We start from the raw sequence: 22892 nt of genomic DNA on the forward strand, positions 1-22892 counted from the left end.
CAAGTTTGAACAATCATAAGTTCGGCTCGATTTCATTCGTTACGTATATGGAATTGAAAAGAGGAGATCAACAAATAGAAAAAAAAAACTCCTTTGTTAAATACAAAGGCAAAAAGGGGAAATGTAACCACGAGACAAGTATGAAAAACATTAAAACAACCTCTTTAATAGTTCATTCAAGGGGTAATTTAGTAATAAACTTGAATTAGCAGGGGTTTGTGTTGCTAATATTTATAATACGAGGGGTATTTTAGCTATTTGGTATAACACGAGGGACTTAAATGCAATAAACTAATTTTAAAAACACAGTGAACATGAAAAAAAAGGGGAAAAAAGACAAATGATGGATCATCTTCAACCTCAGCTCAACGATAAGAGCAATCCTCTCATATCTCATTCTCCACCACCACCACAAATTATATATTCATATTTCCCTATTTTTTTTCAAACCCTCACTCACAGTTGTTTGCCCCACCATTCCCACACACACAGAAAACACACATTCAGTGAGTGAGTGATTTCAGCAATGGCGTCCACAGCAGCTGCATCGTCGCCGGCCTTCTGTGGCATCCCCAAGGCCTCAACCGCCACCGCCGCCAGAGCCTCCCTGAAAACCCCCACCACTCGATTCCTATCGAAAACCCCAATCCGCGGCCTGGGTTTCGCCGCCGCCGCCGCGGACCCGCTCCTCTCCCGCCACGTGGCAGTCAAGATGGCGTCGCTCAAGAGGGGATCGTCCGCCGCCGTCAGAGGAGTGGCGTCGATGGTGAAGAAGAGCGTGGGTGACCTCACCGCCGCCGAGCTCAAGGGCAAAAGGGTCTTTGTTAGGGCTGATCTGAATGTACCCCTCGATGACAGCCAGAATATCACCGATGACACCAGGATCAGAGCCGCCATTCCAACCATCAAACACTTGATAAGCAATGGTGCTAAAGTCCTTCTCTCCAGTCACTTGGTTAGTGTTTAATTTCTTTTTAAATCTTTGAACAATTTCTACTAAATTTATTTATTCCGGCATTTGATTCAATCTTATTGCATTCTTCTTTTGTGGATTTGCTCATACCATTTGTTGTGGATTTAGTATTTGCAGCTTGTGATTGTTTGATTTTCAGTTCCGTTTTTTTTTTTTTTTTCGAGTATAACTTTTCTGTTCTTCGAAGTTTCTAATTTGTTGAAGTATGTTTAATTTATGAAGAATGCGATAACTGGGATTCGGTTAATCTTTGTAATTCGTTGTTCTATGAGCAATTATGAAATTTGGATGCGTTCGAATTAACCTTGATGCATTCGTCCTTTGTTGGTGTTTATCTTTTCATTTCGTGTTTGAATCTGATTTGATCATACCATTTTTCGTTATTCTTTTCTTCCGACTTTCCAGTTTGTTGAAGTGTGTTGGCTATAGGCTTTTTCATTTTAAATTTTTGTCTGATTTCTGAATTAATTTTTTCTTCGGTTTTCGTTTTTCAGGGTCGTCCAAAAGGTGTGACTCCAAAATACAGCCTCGCACCTCTCGTACCGAGGCTATCTGAACTGCTCGGAATCCAGGTAAAAATAAGAATAAAAAAAAATAAAATAAACATGTTTGCGTTAATGGTGAAAAAAGTATATAAGAAACATATAATTTGGACCGAGTACCTATTTATTTCTCTTACATTCACCAACACCGATTCAGGTTGTGAAAGCCGATGACTGCATTGGGCCAGATGTCGAAGCGTTAGTGGCTGCACTCCCCGAAGGTGGTGTTCTCTTGCTCGAGAATGTGAGGTTCTACAAAGAGGAGGAGAAGAATGATCCGGAATTCGCCCAAAAGCTCGCCTCATTGGCTGATCTGTATGTGAACGACGCGTTCGGAACTGCGCACAGGGCCCACGCATCTACTGAGGGTGTCACCAAATTCTTGAAGCCCTCCGTTGCTGGTTTCCTCTTACAAAAGGTTTGCTGAATTACGTTAAGGCTATGTTTGGATCCAACAAAAATGCGAAGTAAAAAGATGAAAAGAGCAAGTAAAAATACTAGAGATTTTCAAATTCTTTGTTTTCATTTGCTTCTGCAGTTTCATTTTCTTCATTTCAAAATCCCATGAACCAGACGGAGCCTAGACATTGCTGCTGAATAAAGCTGTTTAATTTCTTCCCTGTTGACCTTTGACTTCCATGTACCCCGTGCTTTATCAAACATAATTTCCATTCAATGCAAAATTGAAGTGAAGTAGGATAACATTGTGATATTTCCCTATCGTAGATTTACTTAACTCGAAAAATAACAAACATCTATACAAAATACCAGGCTTGATTTCTCGCCCGTTGACCTTTGACTTTCGTGCATCTTTTTATAGGAGCTAGATTATCTCGTTGGGGCAGTTTCAAACCCAAAGAAACCCTTTGCTGCGATTGTGGGTGGTTCGAAGGTGTCATCCAAGATTGGTGTAATCGAATCACTTTTAAGCTCATGTGATATATTGCTGTTGGGTGGAGGAATGATCTTCACTTTTTACAAAGCACAAGGCCTATCTGTGGGGTCGTCCCTCGTGGAAGAAGACAAGCTCGATCTTGCCACGTCACTCCTCGAGAAAGCTAAGGCTAAAGGTGTCAGTCTTTTGCTACCAACCGATGTCGTTATAGCCAACAAGTTTGCTCCGGATGCTGAGAGCAAGGTGCCCTGTTTTCTTGAATTTTAATTTGCTCCTTGTTATTATTACAAGATTTATTATTATTATTATTTTTTTTTCCGGGTTTTCCGTAAAAGGCCACTTTTAATGGAGTTGAGCTTTTGGGATGTTGTTAGATTGTGCCGGCGACTGAAATTCCAGATGGATGGATGGGATTGGACATTGGACCGGATTCGATTAAGACATTCAATGCTGCTTTGGACACTACAAAGACTGTTATTTGGAATGGACCAATGGGAGTCTTTGAGTTTGAGAAGTTTGCTGCCGGTACCGAGGTACATATTTCTTTCTTCCGGGTTGAATTTTGAACGGAAATTCCGATCCGAATTTTTCCGATTTTGGAACAATATTTTTCTTTCCAAATTCCAAAAGTTCCGATTTTCAAAATTTTCAAAATTCAATTCCGGAATGGAATTGGAATCAGAATACGTATCAGATTTCAGTTTCCGATCCAATTTCAATTTCCAAAAATAGTTTCACAAAATTCCTACCTTTTTTTCCCGAAAAAAATCCCGAATTCCGCTGATTCCGATCCGGAAATTTTTGATTTTGGAACGAGTTCTTTCATTACAGATTTCGAAAATCGGATTTCCCATTTCTTGAAATTGGAACGGAATTGGAATTAGTTTTCCACTTCCAATAAAAAAATTGATTTTTTTCTTTCCGAATATGCTAATTCCGATCCGATTTCCATATTTCTTACTATACCATTTCTCAATATATTTGTTAGCCATGCATTATTGTTCTATAAAAATTCGAATTGTGTACGAGAAAAAGAAGTACGAAAAAAAAGCATTGAAAAATGTGAATCTTTTAATTCAGGCAATTGCGAACAAACTAGCTGAACTTAGCGGAAAGGGGGTGACCACAATCATTGGTGGCGGAGATTCGGTTGCGGCGGTGGAGAAAGTAGGAGTGGCCAGTGTGATGAGCCACATATCAACCGGTGGTGGGGCCAGTTTGGAGCTCTTGGAAGGCAAAGAACTGCCAGGTGTCCTCGCCCTCGATGAAGCCATCCCTGTCGCCGTGTAAGGGCATAACCGTCATTTTACAATAAATTCTTTTGTAGCCGTGCTTTTTTCGTTCGGGTTTGTAAAGGAGAAAATGTATGAGTTCATGTTGTAGATGTTTTGGCTTTTGCCCTCAATATAATAAGCTCTCTTTTTTTCTCCCCCCCTTGTAATCCAATCAAGAAACAATTGAGGAGTGTGTTATTGGCTTATTGCCCCTGTGTTTTATCTAATTGTTAAAAAACCCTCCATGTTATTTTTTATTGGCAAAAAACCCCCTATCGATTCAATTCTTCTAGCAAACACCCCTCTAAAACTTAAGAGGGTTTTTTTGCAAATAAAATAACATGATGATTTTTTTTTTTTTTTTTTTAACAATTTGATCTAATATAAGGGTACTAAATGCAATAAACTATGATGCATTATGCATATGCCTCCAAATTGTGGTCCATTCCACCTTGTAAATGTTGTTATTTAATTGCAAAGTTGTTGACTTTATGCTTCTTGGTGGTGCCATTGTGTTTTGAGGTATATTAAGATGCCTAATGGTATATTCTATACAATATTGAGTGAGATATAGTACTTTTGGAAACAAATGTTTGGTTACTCCAATAATTTTTTGAGTCGACCGGCCACTAGCGGAATCAGGATTTTAAGTTCCTGATGGTCGAATGCATAAAATAAATTTATAGGGTATACCTTTAATACTAGTATACACGGATTTTTCTATATTCATACATCAAATAATAGGTACCTGAGAAATATTGGTTAATTGTTAGATTATTTATCTTTTAACAATATAATTGAAATTTCGTAAAAAAAAATAATATAATCTATATTTTCTAAGCTTAAAAAAAAATTTGAATAAAAATAAAAATTTAGGCCTTAATTGATTAATGGGTAAATTACAACCCACCCCTGAAGTATTGTAAAATTACGAAAACCCCCTCTTATTTGGATAATTACATCTACCCCTCAACTATGAATCTTCTTACACCTCCACCCTTAGGGTGTCAAATTCAACATAATCATCTAGATTCCATGGAATGTGCTCTAGTTTGTACTCGTTTTGCGTAAAAATACAGTTTCTGATGCACCACAATCTGATATATACAAGCTAAAAAACACATCTTATGATCATATTTTGTTTCAAAATGTGGAGCTCAAATAGGATCAAACGGGTACAAAAGTGATAATATTCCATATGATCAAGAAGATTCCACTAAATTTCAAACCGCAAGGGTGGACGTGTAAGAAAATTTATTATAGAGGAGTTGTTGTAATTACCCAAACATGAGGAGTGTTTTCGTAGTTTTATCATACCTCAGGGAATGGTTGTAATTTACCCTTGATTAATTGATTGTGTGGTCCTAATTTACACCTTTACTGTGTGCGCGCAAACCGGTCCGGTTTAACAAAACCGGGGCATAGTTTTCTCAGCCCCACGACCTATTCTGTAACATATAAAAACCCCTTCTAGATCCTTCCACTGCTTTTTCGCTACTGTCATCTCTTTAAACCCACAATCACCACCGATTCTCTGCAACCCAAACACACCTCCATTTCTCGATCAACAAAGTACAGATTGAATCAACCGTAAGCTCAATCTCATCTCATCTCATCTCATCTTCTTCCTTTTTCAGTAACTGCTGTTGGATTATTCTGATTTTTTTTTGTTTTTTTGATCGATTTGTTTGTTTGTGATTTTGGCATTTTGAAACAGAAGAAAAATGGCGACGAAGAAGAGCGTCGGATCGTTGAAGGAAGCAGATCTGAAGGGGAAGAGAGTTTTCGTGAGAGTGGATCTGAACGTGCCGTTGGACGATAACTTCAACATCACCGACGATACCAGAATTAGGGCCGCCGTACCAACTATCAAGTACTTGATCGGAAACGGCGCTAAAGTTATCCTCTCCTCTCACCTCGTACGTATTCACCTCTTTTTTACCTAATGATAAAATCTCACAGTTCGATCTGAATTATTAATTCAATTTAATTGTCTGCATGCGTGATGTGTAATTCTTAATTTTAAAGTGTTGGCTGATTTTTGTTTAAGTAGGTTGTTGATCTGTTGTGGCTTGTTATGTATCGATAATTAACTGATTAGTCATTGATCTATGTAGTATGAACACTCGAATTATGAAACACTTCTTATTTTGTATGGGTAATTTGATGTTGGGACTATATGTTGCTTTTTTATTTGGACTCTGGATCGATATGCTTTTTTTAATTTTATTTTTACATCTAGATGCTTATGATTTGGAGTAAAGTTAATTTGTGTAGTTTCGGATAAAATTGAAGTTAATAATGGTCTGATGATTTCCTTCTTGTTCTTCAATCCTATTGGAAAAAAAAGTGTTGGTTATAGTCTGAAATTCTCTAGGATGTCCACACATCAATGAATTAATTACTTTTTATAGATGCTTAATTTATAATTGTGATGGTGGTAATTCAACCGATATTTATATTTTTAACTTTGAAAGTGATGTAATAATTATTAATGTTGTCACAGGGGCGTCCGAAAGGCGTGACACCAAAGTACAGCTTAAAGCCGCTTGTGCCTAGACTATCCGAACTTCTTGGACTTGAGGTATGTATAACAAAGGATGTGGATTCATGCCCGATATGCTGTTTAATTTTCTAATGCTCTGTTTTATCTCGATTTTTAGGTCAAGATGGCTAATGATTGTATCGGTGAAGAAGTTGAGAAGTTGGTGGCTGGATTACCTGAGGGTGGTGTTATTCTGCTCGAGAATGTTAGGTTTTACAAAGAAGAGGAGAAGAACGAGCCAGAGTTTGCAAAGAAGCTTGCATCCCTCGCAGACTTGTACGTTAACGATGCCTTTGGAACTGCACATAGAGCTCATGCTTCAACCGAGGGTGTTGCCAAATACTTGAAGCCTTCTGTTGCTGGTTTCCTTATGCAGAAGGTGAGTCTTTTTTTTTTTTTTACAATTTTTGCAATGATCTTTTCTTTGATACAACTATGATAATTAGGGAAATAGTAATTCTTTTGTCATATCTTAAATTGTGGTGGATTTTCTCATCAAGTATTCTTGAGTGGGTTTTATTCGTTTCTTATTTTCATGTTCTTGCATATATAATCGAGCTTCTTTATTGTATTTTTCAGGAGCTGGATTATCTAGTTGGAGCTGTGTCCAATCCCAAGAAGCCATTTGCTGCCATTGTCGGTGGCTCAAAGGTTTCCAGCAAGATTGGTGTTATAGAGTCATTGTTAGAGAAGGTAGATGTACTTTTGCTCGGTGGAGGGATGATTTTCACCTTCTACAAAGCACAAGGACTTGCCGTGGGTTCGTCACTTGTGGAGGAAGACAAGCTTGATCTTGCTACTTCACTATTGGAGAAAGCCAAGGCAAAGGGTGTCTCTCTCTTACTTCCTTCTGATGTAGTCATCGCTGACAAGTTTTCTCCTGATGCTAACAGCAAAGTAAGTAGTTTCTTTTTTTGCCCGATGAATATAATTTTTTTTGTTGCATGTATTTGTTGCTTTGATTTAAGTTTAACTGCATTCCGATTTGTTGCATGTATTTGTTGCTTTGATTTAAGTTTAACTGCATTAAGGCCTCGTTTAGTTGGTATGACGAACCATCATTAATTAAATAATTAGGTCTTATTTGATGTTTGGTTAATGCATAAAAAAATGATCTTAGCTTATTTTGGATTGTTGCTCTCGCGAACTTTCTTTCCCAAATGAGGCCTAAAATGATTCTGCAATACTGTATTTCTCAAATTGTTTGTGGTTAACAAGAAATTAGATATAGCCCCACTTGTGATAATTTATGTCGGAAAAAATATTTTTGCTGATTAAATTTTTTTGTGGTAATCTTATTTTCTTCTAGATTGTACCAGCATCCGAAATTCCCGATGGCTGGATGGGACTAGATATCGGCCCAGATAGTATTAAAACATTCAGCGAAGCTTTGGACACTACCAAGACAATCATCTGGAACGGACCAATGGGTGTGTTTGAGTTCGAGAAGTTTGCAGCTGGAACAGAGGTACTTAACATAAGTAACACATTTTATCTTCCATGAAAGAAATTGTCAAATAGTTTTCAAAATGAATAATTTGGTGTAATTGTTGGTTTGTTAGGCTATTGCCAAGAAATTGGCTGAACTTGGTGACAAGGGTGTGACGACAATTATCGGAGGAGGTGATTCAGTTGCCGCTGTTGAGAAGGTTGGTCTGGCGGAGAAGATGAGCCATATTTCGACCGGAGGTGGTGCCAGCTTGGAACTTCTCGAAGGGAAACCACTTCCGGGAGTTCTTGCCCTTAATGATGCTTGAGCAAAGTCTAAATGATTGCTTAAGCAAATGTTAATTGTTGCTTTAAGCGAACTGTTGCTTCTATGGCTCATTTTTTGCCTGTTTTTCGCAGTTGTGTTTTTAGTCTCGTTTTTTACCGGGGTGTATTGCGTAATAGAACTGGGTTTTGTAGAGTGGTGGATCAAATATTCAATAAGCGCTACTACCGTGACTTTTGAATGGCAATAATAAATTCTCCATTTTGTTTATCGATATGTTTGATTGCTGTTTGGAGTTTTTCGGATATGATATTTGTTGTGCGTGAGAATTGCTCCATGATCGTGAGGACATGTTTCTTACATTTTAGAGGCTTATGTATCTCGTCTCGACTACTATGAACACTCATTTTATTTTACATATTCGGAATGGTAGAAATTAGTGAAATAGAAAGATCGACACAATCCGATACAATACGAGTTCCATAGAATAAATGTCCCGTTTGGCTGTCAAGATAAACTGATCTAATGAAATTCGTCCAACATAAAAGCTTCCCAAAAATCAAGATAAAATAAGATAATGAAATACGTCCAACGTAAAAGCTTCCCAAAATCAAGATAAAATAAGATAAACTATGATAGCGGCGTGTCACGGACTTGTTCCCTTAACAAAGAACCGTGCGGCCTTAGCTCCTTCTCGCCCCTCGCGATAGCTAAGTCAGTCTCTCCCGAATTGTGTTGCGAATACTAAGTGATGGAAGAACGAAAGAAGAACTTAAGAAGACAAGAGAGTAAGAAGGTACTTTAGTACTCGTTGGATTTATTGAATTTGTTGGATTTGTTGGATGATTAGAAATGAGGACCCTACCTCTATTTATACAAGACCACCTCCTCAATGGACGGTGGAGATCGATATGATCTAACGGTTGGGAGTGAAACAATCCCTTAAATGTCTCTACCTACCACCACCTACCTCTACCTACCAAAGAATCCCTAAAATGTCTCTACATACCACTATACAATTGGGCCAACTTGGGCCTAACCCTATTTGGGCTAAGTCTTGGACTCTTTAACCTCCCCAACCCAAGGGAAATCGGCAAGGGGTTGGGTCAAAACTAGCGGGCCGTGACATCCTCCCCCGCCTAATCCGGCGACATCCTCGTTGCCTCGAACAAGTGGAGACGATCTTGAAGTCGCCACAAGTTTTCCTTCGTCTCCCACGTTGCCTCGGACTCGGGTAATCCCTTCCATGAGGCTCCAGTAACCCTGCCGGCTGTTTATTCTCCACCTTGTCTTGTTGGCAAACAAGACAAGTCTTCACACATGTATCGACACTGTCCCGCATGTGAGGCCAAAAATAGGCCGTCTCGAGCAACGCCATTGTTCGCCTTTGGCCCGGATACCCCGCCCACTTGGTGTCGTGGCATTCCCTTATGACGTCCTTCCTCAAGCTGCCCCACCTCGGTACGAAAAGTCGATGTCCCTTCGTGTAAAGTAGGCCATCCTCTACCCAAAATTGTCTCGTCTTGCCCTCCTTGACGAGTCGGATTAGCTCCTTGGCCATTGGATCATGTTCGAGCCCTTCTCGAATCATGTCGGCCAAGTTCCCCCTGGTTGAGCTAATAGTTGCGAGTTCGGCTTTTCTACTCAAAGCATCGGCTACAACGTTTGTCTTCGATGGTCGAGTCTTCCCCGTCTCGACCAACTCATTAAGTTGCTTCCGGAGTTCCTCGGGCTCCGGCGGTGACATGCGATAGGGAGCCATGGCGGGTGGCTTGGCTCCCGGCTCCAACTCGATGGCATGATCCACCTTCCTCCTAGGTGGAAGCTTGTTGGGTAAATTCGGTGGCATCACATCTTGGCTGGCCTCCAAGACGGTTTGGATGATCGGTGGCACGTCCTCCTCTTTGTTGATGGACGGGCTTTCCTCCTTTAAAGTGGCTAAGAATGTCTGCTCGCCCCGTCGAACTCCCTTGGCAACTTGCATGGTCGACAGTTGCCTTGGTTGTGTGCTTTCTTCCTTAGTGGTGCCGTTGATGGCCGGCACCATGCAAGGTGTTCCCTTTTCTAATATGCAAACCGAATTGAAACAAGGCATAGGGATAGCCGTTACCTTGCGGAAGAAGTCCATGCCTAGGACCACCTTGAAGTCATCCATTGGTGCTACCGAAAAATCCACTTGGCCCTTCCAAGTGCCTAAGTGTAGCTCCGCGTCTCGCGCTACACCGTTGAGCGGTTGTGCCTTAGCGTTAACGGCCTTGAGCCAACCGTCTCGTCTAGTCCACCGCAGGCCAACCCTCTTGGCCTCTTCCTCGGTGATAAAGTTGTGGGTCGCTCCCGTGTCCACCATCACCTTTGCTGGGGTACCGTTGATGCGGGCCTCCACGTACATCAGCCCCTTGCTTGATGTTGCCGGCATCGGATTAGCCTTCAAGGCGTTAAGAAGTTGGAGCGATCCCATGTTGCCTAGTTCCTCGTTTGTGTCTTGCTCGGTCTCTTGTTGTAAGAGTGCCGACAATGACCCCATCTTGGGACATTGACTCATCGCGTGCGGCCCCTTGCACACGAAGCATCCTCCCTTAGGCACAAACGACTTCTTCTTCTCTACAAGTTGTTGGCGTGAGGATGGATTGTCTCCTCCCCTCGAGGTTGACGCTCGCCGTGGGTCTCGATTATCTCGATGTTCCCGACCATGATTGTCCCGTCTTTCTCCTCCGCTTTTAGTCGGGTTCCACTTCTCTTGTCGCAACGAATCTCTCGGTTGGTACTCGGTTAAAGACTCGGCGGCGGCAATAGCTTCATCGACGGATTTGATGTCTCGTCGGTGGAGTTCTTGCTTGGCCCAGCCTTGTAACCCATCGGTGAAGTGGAAAAGGAGATCCTCCTCGGAAAGGTTGGGAGTTTGAAGGGTGAGGGTGGTGAACTCCGTCACGTACTCGCGGATTGAACTTCGTTGCTTGAGTTCCCTCAACTTCCTTCGAGCCTCATAGACGACGTTCTCCGGGTAGAAGTGTCGCTTGAGTTCCCTCTTAAACTCTTCCCAAGTATCGATTCGGCAAATGTCTTTCTCGATATCGGCGTGCTTTCTACGCCACCATAACATTGCCGTATCGGAAAGGTAAAGGGAAGAAGTTCTTACCTTGATCATCTCGTCGACTAGACCGATACCCTCGAAGTATTGTTCCATCCTCCATAGGAAGTTCTCGAATTCCTTGGCGTCCCTTACGCCGTTGAATCCCGTTGGCTTTGGGCAGTCCACCCTTGGACTTGGAGTAACGCCAATGCTTCCATTAGCGGCGGCCTTTTTGCACAAGGCCAAGTCGTCGCGCATCCCCTCGATGCTCTCTTGGAGGGATTGGATGATGGCATCCAATCGATACAACCGTTCCTCCCGCAACGCTTCATTGTCTCTCGACAAATCGAGTTGCTCGGCGACGTGATTCTCCAACACTCCCGTATCGTGCTCGAGCTTCTCGAATCGTTCGCTAAGCTCCGCTATGGCGATGTTATTCTCGAGCCTCTCGAGTCTTTCGCCATGATCCGTTAGCACGACCTCGTTAACGGTACTCTCTCCACGAGCCTTGCTGTGGTCCCTCTTCTTCTTGTTGTTTACGTGGGCCTCCCTGCCACGTCCCTCGGTTGCCACGTCCCTCGGTTACGTATGAAATATCTTCAACGTTCGCCATCGTTGAGGATTCGATCAACACAAAGCCCTTAACCGGGCTCTGATACCACTTGTCACGGACTTGTTCCCTTAACAAAGAACCGTGCGGCCTTAGCTCATTCTCGCCCCTCGCGATAGCTAAGTCAGCCTCTCCCGAATTGTGTTGCGAATACTAAGTGATGGAAGAACGAAAGAAGAACTTAAGAAGACAAGAGAGTAAGAAGGTACTTTAGTACTCGTTGGATTTATTGAATTTGTTGGATTTGTTGGATGATTACAAATGAGGACCCTACCTCTATTTATACAAGACCACCTCCTCAATGGACGGTGGAGATCGATATGATCTAACGGTTGGGAGTGAAACAATTCCTTAAATGTCTCTACCTACCACCACCTACCTCTACCTACCAAAGAATCCCTAAAATGTCTCTACCTACCACTATACAATTGGGCCAACTTGGGCCTAACCCTATTTGGGCTAAGTCTTGGACTCTTTAACCTCCCCAACCCAAGGAAAATCGGCAAGGGGTTGGGTCAAAACTAGCGGGCCGTGACAGGCGGGTGTACCTGGCAAGTTAATACCAAACATCAAACAAAGTATAATTATTCAGTTAATAATGACTAATCTTTCCAACCAAACGAGGCCTAACGACATAAAGATCGAAAGAGCAAAACCGTGAATGAAAAACCTATAGCAACTTTGAGTGGAGAAGAATGTTGTACATTTTTTCCAGCCAAAAAAAAAAAGAAAAAAAAAAAATAAATAATTTCCAGAAAAAAAAAAAAGAAAAATAAATAAATAAAACCGTGAATGAAAAACCTATAGCAACTTTGAGTGGAGAAGAATGTTGAAAGAAAAAATAAAAAAATAAATAATTTCCAGAAAAAAAAAAAAGAAAAAAAAATAAATAAAACCGTGAATGAAAAACCTATAGCAACTTTGAGTGGAGAAGAATGTTGTACATTTTTTCCAGCAAAAAAAAAATAAAAAAATGAAGAATGTTGTACATTTTTTCCAGCAAAAAAAAAAAAAAAAAAAAAAAAAATGAAATCGATCGCGATGGGACTCGAACCCACAATCTCCCGCTCCGGAGGCGAGCGCCTTATCCATTAGGCCACGCGATCCTTGTTGTTGTTTGTCTACCACAAACCATATAATAACGTAACTAGAAATCTTTTCTTTTTAAATTTTGCTATAATATATTGTTTAATACCATTTTTTTGTAACACAACAATAGAGATAATTATTTAATATAATTTAATTGTGAAGTTATCAAAAGTTAGAGATAATATTGCTCCTTGCTAGGGATGAAAATCAAACGAATCACTTCATATTAACACTTTTGAAATAAATTTCTACCTTTTCGGAAGTGAAAAAATAATATCATGTTATCAACCCCATTCCACCATATCAGAACTTTGGAAATTGAAAAAAAACTATTTTTTTTATTTCACATATAAAAGCGCAAAATCATTTTCAATAATATTATTTTTCTTAAGTTTTGTTGTTTTAATTTTTTTTAATAACAATAAACACACAATTTTATGAGTTTAAATTGAATATTTAGTAAATTTTAAGCTTTAACGGAGGTATCTATAATGTTTTAAAATGTGAGGGGTCGATATATAATTAAATCTAATCTCAAATTGACGACAATATAATTCACTCAATATTTGGTCAAAGCTAAAAATAAAATTTCAAAACAATCGGCCGTAAAATGGGTCAAGTGATAGCTAATATCAGACGAATATATGCACAATTTTCAAAATGAGAGGGTTCTATATGCAATTACACCTAACTTCAAGGGATATAGGTGTAATTACCCTATATATTTTTTTAAAAATATGTCTAGTAATATATATTTTAACACAACATTAGAGATATTTATTGAATAGGATCAATTCTATGGCTATCACAATAAAGTTAATTTACATCTTATATCCAATAGTCAGTTTATCGTTTATTTACACACACCAATGACTGCTCGTAGTAGTAAGTCGTAAGTAGGAACAAAGATAACATAAAACTAAAACTAAAAATAGCCAAACAAATGAGTAACATAAATTTGAGATAGTAGAGAAACTACAACTACAAAATTGCTAGTGGTTGTTTGGAACAATTGCATTGCACAAAAAAAAACATAGTAAGAATAAAATCAAAATCAAAAAAAAAAAAAAAAAAAAAAAAAAACCCGATCGAGTGTATCTAGACGGAAAATCCCACTCCACGCCGGGAAACTCCGCATGCGGTAACATGCCACGTCGTCGAAGAACTTCAAGAAGAAGAAGCATGGTTGTTCTTGATCTTGTATCTATAAAAAACACGCTTCTTCTTGAATATACTATTCTCGATGGTGATCACAACTTTTCCGGGTTCTTTATTCGCAAATGTGTTACGAATAGATTCGTGTTGCCAACTTATTTTCCTTCCCTTCTTCACTATCACCGTATACGAACCTTCGTCGGTCGGCACAAATTCCTCCTTGTAGTTCACATCCCACCCTACTATTGTCAAATCCCACATCAAACTATTTCCCACCTGTTTATATTTAAAAAAAAATGTATATATTAGCTTTAAATAATTCATATAATTTAAGTACACGTGGAAGTGTGTACGTGAGTTCAGTGTGTATATATGAGCGATAAAGATTACCTCTGGTGCAGGGATTTCTATGTTTTCAGTTGTTCCGGCCTTAACGTTGACCTCGGAAGCGGCGTCTTGTGTCGAGAAATCGGGATCGTTTTCTCTTTGTAGTCCTCCGTATATAATAGGTATTTCCTCTGCAGCAATGTATCTGCATTGTGCGATGTCGTAAAGTTTTAATTGTGCTTAACGTTCAAGGACAATTTGGTCATTTGTAGGAGTGGCAATTTCGTAATTTGATGACATGTTTTTATGATTAGTTTTTCGACAAGAAAAGAAATTCGAAGGGCGAAATCGACAAAATAGAAATTAAACGAGAGGAATTCGCTTACTTGAGAAGTGTTTCGGTGACTCTAGAAGGTCTACTAAACACGAATTTGCTCTTTGTCCTTTGCGTCAAAAAGGGCGACAAAATCGCGTTGAAAGCGTAGTACCAAAACGGAACATTGATGAAGATCTGAAAATGGAAAAAAAAAAAACAAAGTGTAGGAGATATTAAATATTAAATTATTCATTTCACTATCAGCTTATGCTCTAGATAAGAAAAAAAAAAGCAACTTACGTTTCTCGAAACAAATTCGGGATAATTGTCCTGAAGAATGCCGACGGCTCGTTTGGTCGCGAGCCTAAGATCCCTTCTAGAAGGTCCCGGAGCGTTCTTGAGATCATTAATTTGGAGCAACTTCGATACTCCACCGTGCCTAAAATCGAGCTTTCGAATCTCCTTCTCGAGCAATTGGAGCCTCCACCTAAGAAACTTCTCCCGACTCGCCTCCGTTCCAAACGTCTTATTGTACGTCGCCTCGTCATCGAAAACACCGTAAACATTATAACAAACGGGGTGTCCTTCTCGATCCAACCCCTTCATGTACCCGACGGTGTCGTAGAAGCTTTCGGAAAGTTCTTCTTCCGTGATGGAATCGATCTTGTTCTCCTTCCTCCACTCGAGCGTGTTCCTTAACATCTCGAAGGCGTCGTTCGGCTTGAAATCTCTCGCCACCAAGAACTTGAATAGGAGAATGTCGGTCGCCGAGTCACCCTTGCTCGGCAATAGCGGGACCCCCCAAAGAGCGATGTCTTTATCTACTTCTTCGTCGGCTTTGTCATCTTTTTCCGTCACTATCATTTTATCCTTCCCCTTGTCGGCGACGATATCTTGTTTTTCGTTTTCGTCGGTAATTTTGTCGGATGATTCTTCTTCGATCTTCTCTTCGTTGTTCTTCGCCTTTTTGAATAATTTGTGTGTCAAAATGGCTTCTTCGAGTTTCGATTTCAGATCTAATAATGCCCTTTTCTCGTACTCTTTTAGATCGGCGACAAACGCATTTTCGTCGCTGATTAAGGACAAATCTCTATCTTTTGCATTGGTTGGTGAGGAAGAAGAAGAAGACTCACCCTTCTCGATTTTTGTCGCAATTTCATTTCCATTTTCATTAGATAAACACTTATCTATTTTCTCACTCTCCTTCACATTTTCCTTCCCATTTTCGACGGAATTTTCCTTGTTGGAGATTGGTAAACTTACATTAGTCGTTTTCGCATTTTCGTCGTGTTTTGCATTTTCGACGCCATTTTCCTTGTCGGAGATTGGTAAACTTACATTCGTCGTTTTTGCATTTTCGTCATCTTTCGCATTTTTGTCGTCTTTTGCATTTTCGTCGTGTTTTGCAACGCCATTTTCCTTGTCGGAGATTGGTAAACTTACATTCGCCGTTTTTGCATTTTCGCCGTCTTTTGCATGTTTGATGTGATCTCCATTTGCTTCGGCGGCGACTTTAGCATCTTCCGTTTTCGAAACAATCTCTTCTTTCTCGACATTTTCGGACATGTTCTTCTTCACGACCTCTGTCTCATCTTTTTTTTCATTAACATCCATTGTTTTTTGTAAGGTTTCTTCTCTGCAAAATCAATTAGCCAAGAAATGCAAGTACAAACACAAACTGAAAATAGAAACTGAAAACTTCTCAATGTAATAATATTAAAACTCTCTCTCTCTCTCTCTCTTGGATTAGTAGTATTACAGTGTGAGATAAACCGCAGTAGTAGACATGAAACGGTTACTGTACGAGGTTTTATTGGCAAATTGTTTGTCTAACGGTAATAAACGGAAAACTAACAGCATTAGCAGTTGTGATCCAACTCTCCGTCCAAATCTGACGGTTGGAAAATTCTGTGTGGCCAATACCAGCCATTGAATTATTCAAATAACTCCTCAATTTTTTTTATTTTATTAAAAAAAAAAAAAAAAAAAAACCAGCCACTGAAAATTCATTGCTAGAGTAAATAACGGTTTTATAAGATTAAAAATAATTGAATGTTCAACAATTTCAATTTCCATCATGTAATACAACATTTTACACTCGTCTACATGTGTGTGTGTGTAAATTATAGTAGTGATATTAAATCATCGAATAAATTTGGATACTTTAATGAAAAAGAAATTCATGTCTTATAAATTTGAATTGATGATGTCTTATACTGAGTTAAAATAACGGGTTTGAATGTGTCGGCGCAACTTTTTTTTTATTAAGGTGGCAAAGTGCAAATACGGGAAAAATACAGGTGGCAAAATACTATTAACACTAATATATAAACCAATTGTTTTAATCAATTTAAGGCACAATACTCTATGTCATTTGAGAAAGTATTGCATTCAATCCAAATTATTTATTTAATACAAACAATTAAGAGAAGAAAAAAAAAGTGCAAATCTCCCAGTTTAAGCAGCTGGAATATACAACTCCACTAATCCCAATACACTTTTCCGGCACCACCACCACTAGCGGCTCTTCCACCGCTCGTCCACTCTTCCTCGTCTCTCATCCATTCAAACCAAACAAACATTCATCCAAGCTTTATCACCTATTTGCCAAACATTCATTCACTCGCAGAAAGAAAGAACCAAAAAAAAAAAAAAGAACGTAGAAGAGAAAATGCGATATATTTTGAACGAATTGCACCAACGAAAGTAGTCCAGGATTTAAGTTTTTATGCAACTTTTTACATTCTCTATTTTTTCGTCATAATCAACTGGCTAACAAGGCCGAATCTCGAAATGTATGTCTGTGTGTGTATGTATATATCCTATACATACACACTAAAAGCATAAACTTACATATCTAATCTTTAGAAGAGGCGACAGGTGTATCGGGATTTGCTCCCCATTCTGTCCAAGATCCATCATATACCGGAACGTTCGTCTTCCCCAATCGGTGAAGACCCTGAAGAAAAAACGAATTTTTAGTCAATAATTAAAAATCATGAGAAAAAAAGAATAATAAAAAGGCTAGGTTTTTATGTGCTGACCAATGTGAGAATGCAAGCAGTTACACCGGTACCACACGAAGTTACGACAGGGGTGTCTAACGAGATTCCTGCATTAGATCACATGTTCATTAACCAAATTCTTTATATATATATATATATATATATATATATATATATATATATATATATATATATATATATACATATATATATATTGAGAAAATTAGAATTTAGAACAGTATTTATTTCTAACCCTCTTGTTCGAATTTCTTCTTGAGCTCATCTGCAGGTAAGAGTGTCTGTGATCCATCCAACATCTGCAAGAAAGTAACAGAAAACTTTATTTCAAAAAAAAAAAAATAATAATAAGAATAAAAAATGAAAAAAAATTGATATATATTTAAAATAACAATAATAATAATAATTAGTCTTGTACCTGGGGAAAGGGGATACACTTGCTTCCAGGAACACTGCCACTTCTTATTCCCTTTCGAGGCTCCGGTGCAACTCCGTCAAATCTTAAAAAATAATAAAAAGGAAAAAAATCGATTGGTTGAGATATAAGTATGGGACGAAGAAATTTATCTTATTGTACAAGCTAATGCCCGTACAACGTTCGAGTTGATCACTTTTTTCGACTTTTGTGTAGGTTAAATAATTCAGAAGTGATTACAATTTATGAAGGTGTTAAATCATAAGCAATAATTTTAAAAATGTTATACCTAGCTTTCGAGCGAGCATCTACGTGCTGATGTGTTTGCTCGTCAATGTTTTTTCGAACCTGAAAAATAACAAACATAACTTGTAACCATAATATTTACACAAAGACAAGATCATACAGAAACGTCATAATTGCTTAAGTTTTACGAATCAAGTGTTTATTTTTCTTAACATTTCCTTAGCATATGAAATTTCATAACAAGAAGCTCGTGAATAGCTATTTCGCAGCTACATATTAAACAATCGAACTCCAAATAAATTTAAATTTTAAAAATAAAAGACCTGTTCAAGTGACCAGACAAGATGTGGCTGAAAATAGGTTTCGAATGTAATCGGCCCAACCTGCAAATAATCATCGAGGGATTATTATTATTATTATTCGATTTTTTAATAATAATAATAATAATAATAATATGTAAAAACAATCGAGAAGAAGAAGGCTTTGCAACACACAAAACTAACCCGTTGCCCTTTGTAAACTTTCTCGATCGCCTCGCTGGCAGCACTAGCTTTCAAGATAGCGTCACTCGACGCGCTCGATTCAACATCGAATCCTGAGGCGCGCCACCTAGGTAGGCCTCCGTCCAAAACCCAAATCCTCTGGTGCCCGAATACTCGAAACATCCTGTTTCGTTTTAGTCACTAACAGTTAGTTAAATTATTACAACCTATGACTAAATAAAAAAAAAGCGTCTCAATTAAATGAATACTGCATTGTATTATTGCTCACCACCAAACACGAGCAGCACTGAAAATTCCCTTCCCATCGTAAACAACTAGCCCGTCTTTATTCTCTATGCCGAGTGCAGAAACAGCTGCAGCAAACGCTTCTTCGGATGGCAACATGTGTGGCAACTATGCACACAACATTTAGGAATAATGGTTATTTATATTTATTGAATGCAACAAAAAGAAAAATAATAAATATTTGGAACAATAATAAATATTCCAAAGCGACAAACATTTTGCGACGGAGGGAGTATACTATCTAAAAGATTCGAACTTTCCTTCTTGACACCAATATGAAAATAATAATAGGATATAACGGAGCAGAAATAGTATACTAGGCTTCGATTTTTCTTAAAAGGTCAACTGTACAAGGATATAGCATCTTACATTAGTAGTTCGATCTGATACACCATCAACATCAAAGAAAAGAGCACCTGGAATATGTGCAACCTGTTCAAAACAATCGAAAATCTCAGAAACAGAAACCCGATAGACCTTAAATACCAAAAACACCTGAAATTTGAAATTAGGGTTAATATAGGATTACGTAAAGTCGTTCTTCACCTGATATTCTTGAAGTGGATTCCTCTTTTCGTCTGGCATGTACCAAGATGCATCAAGCACCTGAGATAAATATCGAATGCCGAGATATGTAACATTACATTATAATCCGAGTTCAAATTAACACTGGGACGTAATCGTAATTATTCAGAAGAGTTAAGTCACAAAAGCAAACCTTCACATCGGGCTCTCGAAGATTGGCATGGAGCCAATCGACTGAAACGACAGGCTCATTTGCTGACAGGGATTGAACGGAGAACGAATCTTGCGATGCAACTGCTGAAGATGACATGTTGCACGAAACGGATCCCGGATTTTTACTCACCAAATGAGAGGAAACGGGCCATGGTCGAAACGGGATTTTCTGCACCGACAAAAAGTAAAATAAACACGAATGTGAAACGGAATTCGGACAAAACGAGAAGTTATGTTCCTGTATAAATTAAAGCTGCAGAACAATGGCGCCTCTATATTAAACGATTTGATGAGTCGATTTAACGAAACAAAATCCTAAACTATAATTCAGTATTTAAAACCAAACTACTAATCAATCTGGGAGAGCAATAATAATAACAATAAATAAATAATTAATTAAAAAGGTGAGCGATTAATTATTGAATTATAAACATCTGAAATCAAATGCAAGAGCGAAAGAAAAAAAAAAAGGGGAGCTTACACCGAAGACTGAAGAAAAGAATCGAGATTGTTGAAATAGCGACGAAGATGAAGATGGCGACAAAAACTGAAGACTGCGTCGGGCAAAGAGGGCTCTCGATAAAACGCCGGACGCCATTGGAGAAATCAAAGCCCCAAAACAGAAATTTCTACAATTGGAGAAATAGGGCTTTTTTTTGGGGATTATCTTGTTTCGAATTTTGAAAATTCAAGAACGGATTGAAGAGTGGCCGCTGCAATTAGCGGCAAGGCAACTGGGAATTTGTCAGGGGAAGTGATAATTTTCGGAGTTTTTGAGGTTTTGTCGAAATGGGAAAGAGAGAAAGGGGGTAGCGGCTTATCGGAAATGATTAAGCCGATTTTTTCATTTGTCTTTATTCGTTAATTAATTATACTTAATTATTTTATTTAGATTATAATTTTTTTTATTAGGTTAATTAATTAATTTACTTTGGGTAAGATAGTAGTAGTATAAACACACTCTTTGGAAATTGGAATCAAAATCGGAAATTTGTCAAATTTTCAGAAAATCCGTTCTTCTTCAACAGAAACCCCCACCGCAAAACCCATTTCCCCGGCTATCTGAACTGCAAATCCGGCAACATTCGCTTCGCCGGAATCGATTAAGGTGCGTATAGTTTTCTCCGACGACGACCTAAGTTTTTTTGTTTTTTTGTTTTTTTGTTTCCTCGCATAAGTTAGTTACTGTGTACATTTTTTCAATCGTTTTGAAATTAAAGAATAATTATTTAGCAAGTGGGAAAACAGGCGAAGGTGAGAGATTCTCAACTTTGCGGAAAATCGATGTGTTCTGGTTAGTTATACACCTTGCTGAGGAGGTGTTCGACAAAATGTTTCAGTGAACTTTGTAACTGTAAACTTTTGTTTCCTCCAAAACCCACATTGATTTGAGATGTTTTTCGTGTTTCTTTTTGCCTTCTATAGTTTGATTAAGCAAGAAAACAAAAGATGATTCATCACTTTTACTAAGTTATAGTGAAGTCGTATCGTTTCTCGGCAAAGTGGGGTATTGTTTGTCAAGTTGATAATAAGTTTCAGTTACAAGCTTGATTCTTTATTTGTTTCCTCCAAAACTCTATTTGATTTGAGATGTTTTTCGTGTTTCGTTTTGCCTTCTAGTTTGATTAAGCAAGAAAACAAAAGACGATTCATCACTTGTACTAAGTTATAGTGAAGTGGTATCGTTTCTCGACAAAGTGATATTGTTTGTCAAGTTGATAATAAGTTTCAGTTATAAGCTTGATTCTTTATAATGGGCTATACTTTATTAACTGTGATACTGTATGATTAGTTTATACACTCTAAATCAAACGAACCGTCGAAGCATTTTAGGTTTGAGCTATGGTTATTCAGTGTCATAATAATCCATTTAAATTGCGTTATTACCTATTGAACTGTTATAATGAAACTTTGTTTCTTTGTACAGATTGACGTTTTTTCACGACAAAAAAGGTATTTGATAAGAAAGCAAAAGATTTGAAGGAGAAAAAAAGACCATGTCTTTGAGGCAAATGCTTGGATTCTCCGATGGAGAGTTGATGCGGTCAGATGCAAAACCGTGTACGCGATTGATGAGGCAAACTGCTGGCATTTTTTCAGTGGGAGGTGGATTAGGGTTTTGGGTTCTCTGCCGCTTGCATTATGGTATGTTTTCTATACGGCTTCCACATTTTTGAACTTTCTTTTTTATCAAGTCTTTGTTTCTATTTGATGTGAAGAGAGTCGTGTTCTTCTTGTTCTATTTGGTCTTTCTTGTGGAAATTTCTCTGCATCGAAGTTTGCAAATAAACGAGAAGGATATTCTTGAAAGTTCAGTCGGCTAAACGTGTAAGATTCCAAGAATATACCAAACGTATACTGAATCGAAAATGCAAAACAAATTTTGATTTAGAGTATATGTCGTTGTCCCCCTTTTCTCGTCTATCCATGTTTCTGTGTGAGTTGCCTTTAATATTAAATATTTCGAAGTTTTGATTGCTTTTGAATAATGTAGTTTCTATCGGTATTCTTGATGGAGCTTAAAACTTATATTCTAATTCGCATTTGCTGAAGGCTAATTCTTCTCATCTCTTTTTTTTTTTAGAATGGGAACATGTAATCAAAGCTGCAATTGAATTGAATTATGCTCAATTTATTTATGACATGTTTCGAGTTCGATTACATATACATATTTATAATCTGGTATTGATGCAGGTACTAGAATCACAGTTCCTCGAAGTCTAAGGTGGGCTGCTTGTGGGGCCGTCTCTACGAGCGCAACCACAGCGTTGTTGGTTCGTTTATTCAGTCCCGAATGTGAACCCCAAAACATAGCTGCTTATGACCACAAAAAATAAATCTTTTTTTTTTTCTTTTCGTGATTAATTTTCGAAACTATCGAATTCGTCAATCAGATATAGTTTGTTAATCTGGGATTATGACACACAATAATGTCATGTATGAGATAATTCATTGCTCTCTTTTGATGTGCTCTTACTTTTTTTTATTTTGATGAATTAATGTATTTATTATTTCTTTGTTTTAGTCTTAGCCCCCTTCACAATAAGACCCAATTACTGTGAACAAATACTGAGTAACATGTATGAATAAATGTAAAATTCTATAGTAATTCATTTTTGTAAAATATAAAATACTTGAAATTTTCAATTTTTTATATATTAAAAAAAAGAGA

General features: G+C 38.3%; 5 protein-coding genes and 1 non-coding gene across 8 annotated transcripts; 3 read left to right on the forward strand and 3 right to left on the reverse strand.

Moving 5' to 3' along the window:
• The first annotated feature begins 325 nt into the window (after positions 1-325).
• On the forward strand, positions 326-4021 carry LOC105962146 (phosphoglycerate kinase, chloroplastic). The gene is made up of 6 exons (XM_012986427.2): positions 326-955; positions 1468-1545; positions 1673-1933; positions 2336-2653; positions 2785-2943; positions 3491-4021. Exons 1-6 carry the CDS (start codon positions 527-529, stop codon positions 3698-3700), a joined length of 1455 nt encoding a protein of 484 aa, XP_012841881.2. The 5' UTR covers positions 326-526; the 3' UTR covers positions 3701-4021.
• A 1079-nt stretch (positions 4022-5100) lies between these two features.
• Positions 5101-8213, forward strand: LOC105962145 (phosphoglycerate kinase, cytosolic). Of its 2 annotated transcripts, none has more exons than XM_088822167.1 (7): positions 5101-5274; positions 5402-5603; positions 6191-6268; positions 6348-6608; positions 6809-7126; positions 7539-7697; positions 7792-8213. In XM_088822167.1, the coding sequence occupies exons 2-7, from the start codon at positions 5409-5411 to the stop codon at positions 7984-7986; spliced, it is 1206 nt and encodes a 401-aa protein (XP_088678293.1). In that variant the 5' UTR covers positions 5101-5274; positions 5402-5408; the 3' UTR covers positions 7987-8213. The 2 variants fall into 2 exon arrangements, with proteins under 2 accessions (XP_088678293.1, XP_088678294.1); XM_088822168.1 differs by having other exon boundaries at positions 5123-5274; positions 5405-5603.
• A 4443-nt stretch (positions 8214-12656) lies between these two features.
• TRNAR-CCG (transfer RNA arginine (anticodon CCG)) lies at positions 12657-12729 on the reverse strand. Its single transcript has one exon. It is a non-coding gene; the product is annotated as a tRNA-Arg (tRNA).
• Positions 12730-13644: 915 nt separating this feature from the next.
• LOC105961891 (patellin-4) lies at positions 13645-16294 on the reverse strand. Its single transcript, XM_012986153.2, has 4 exons — positions 14811-16294; positions 14581-14705; positions 14258-14399; positions 13645-14143 (listed from the first exon to the last, which is right to left on the reverse strand). The coding sequence occupies exons 1-4, from the start codon at positions 16122-16124 to the stop codon at positions 13880-13882; spliced, it is 1845 nt and encodes a 614-aa protein (XP_012841607.1). The 5' UTR covers positions 16125-16294; the 3' UTR covers positions 13645-13879.
• Positions 16295-16838: 544 nt separating this feature from the next.
• LOC105962143 (thiosulfate/3-mercaptopyruvate sulfurtransferase 2) lies at positions 16839-20580 on the reverse strand. Its single transcript, XM_012986423.2, has 13 exons — positions 20202-20580; positions 19701-19889; positions 19529-19588; positions 19352-19414; positions 18966-19090; positions 18698-18860; positions 18518-18577; positions 18238-18296; positions 17952-18033; positions 17769-17832; positions 17555-17622; positions 17364-17469; positions 16839-17110 (listed from the first exon to the last, which is right to left on the reverse strand). Exons 1-12 carry the CDS (start codon positions 20316-20318, stop codon positions 17368-17370), a joined length of 1152 nt encoding a protein of 383 aa, XP_012841877.2. The 5' UTR covers positions 20319-20580; the 3' UTR covers positions 16839-17110; positions 17364-17367.
• Positions 20581-20704: 124 nt separating this feature from the next.
• Positions 20705-22744, forward strand: LOC105962144 (40S ribosomal protein). Of its 2 annotated transcripts, none has more exons than XM_012986424.2 (3): positions 20705-20828; positions 21648-21865; positions 22415-22744. In XM_012986424.2, the coding sequence occupies exons 2-3, from the start codon at positions 21718-21720 to the stop codon at positions 22555-22557; spliced, it is 291 nt and encodes a 96-aa protein (XP_012841878.1). In that variant the 5' UTR covers positions 20705-20828; positions 21648-21717; the 3' UTR covers positions 22558-22744. The 2 variants fall into 2 exon arrangements, with proteins under 2 accessions (XP_012841878.1, XP_088678295.1); XM_088822169.1 differs by having other exon boundaries at positions 20706-20828; positions 21674-21865.
• Positions 22745-22892: the final 148 nt, after the last annotated feature.

The sequence above is a fragment of the Erythranthe guttata genome, chromosome 8 (genome assembly GCF_056151865.1).
Source record: "Erythranthe guttata isolate IM_541 chromosome 8, IM_541, whole genome shotgun sequence".
NCBI classification, from domain to species: domain Eukaryota; kingdom Viridiplantae; phylum Streptophyta; class Magnoliopsida; order Lamiales; family Phrymaceae; genus Erythranthe; species Erythranthe guttata.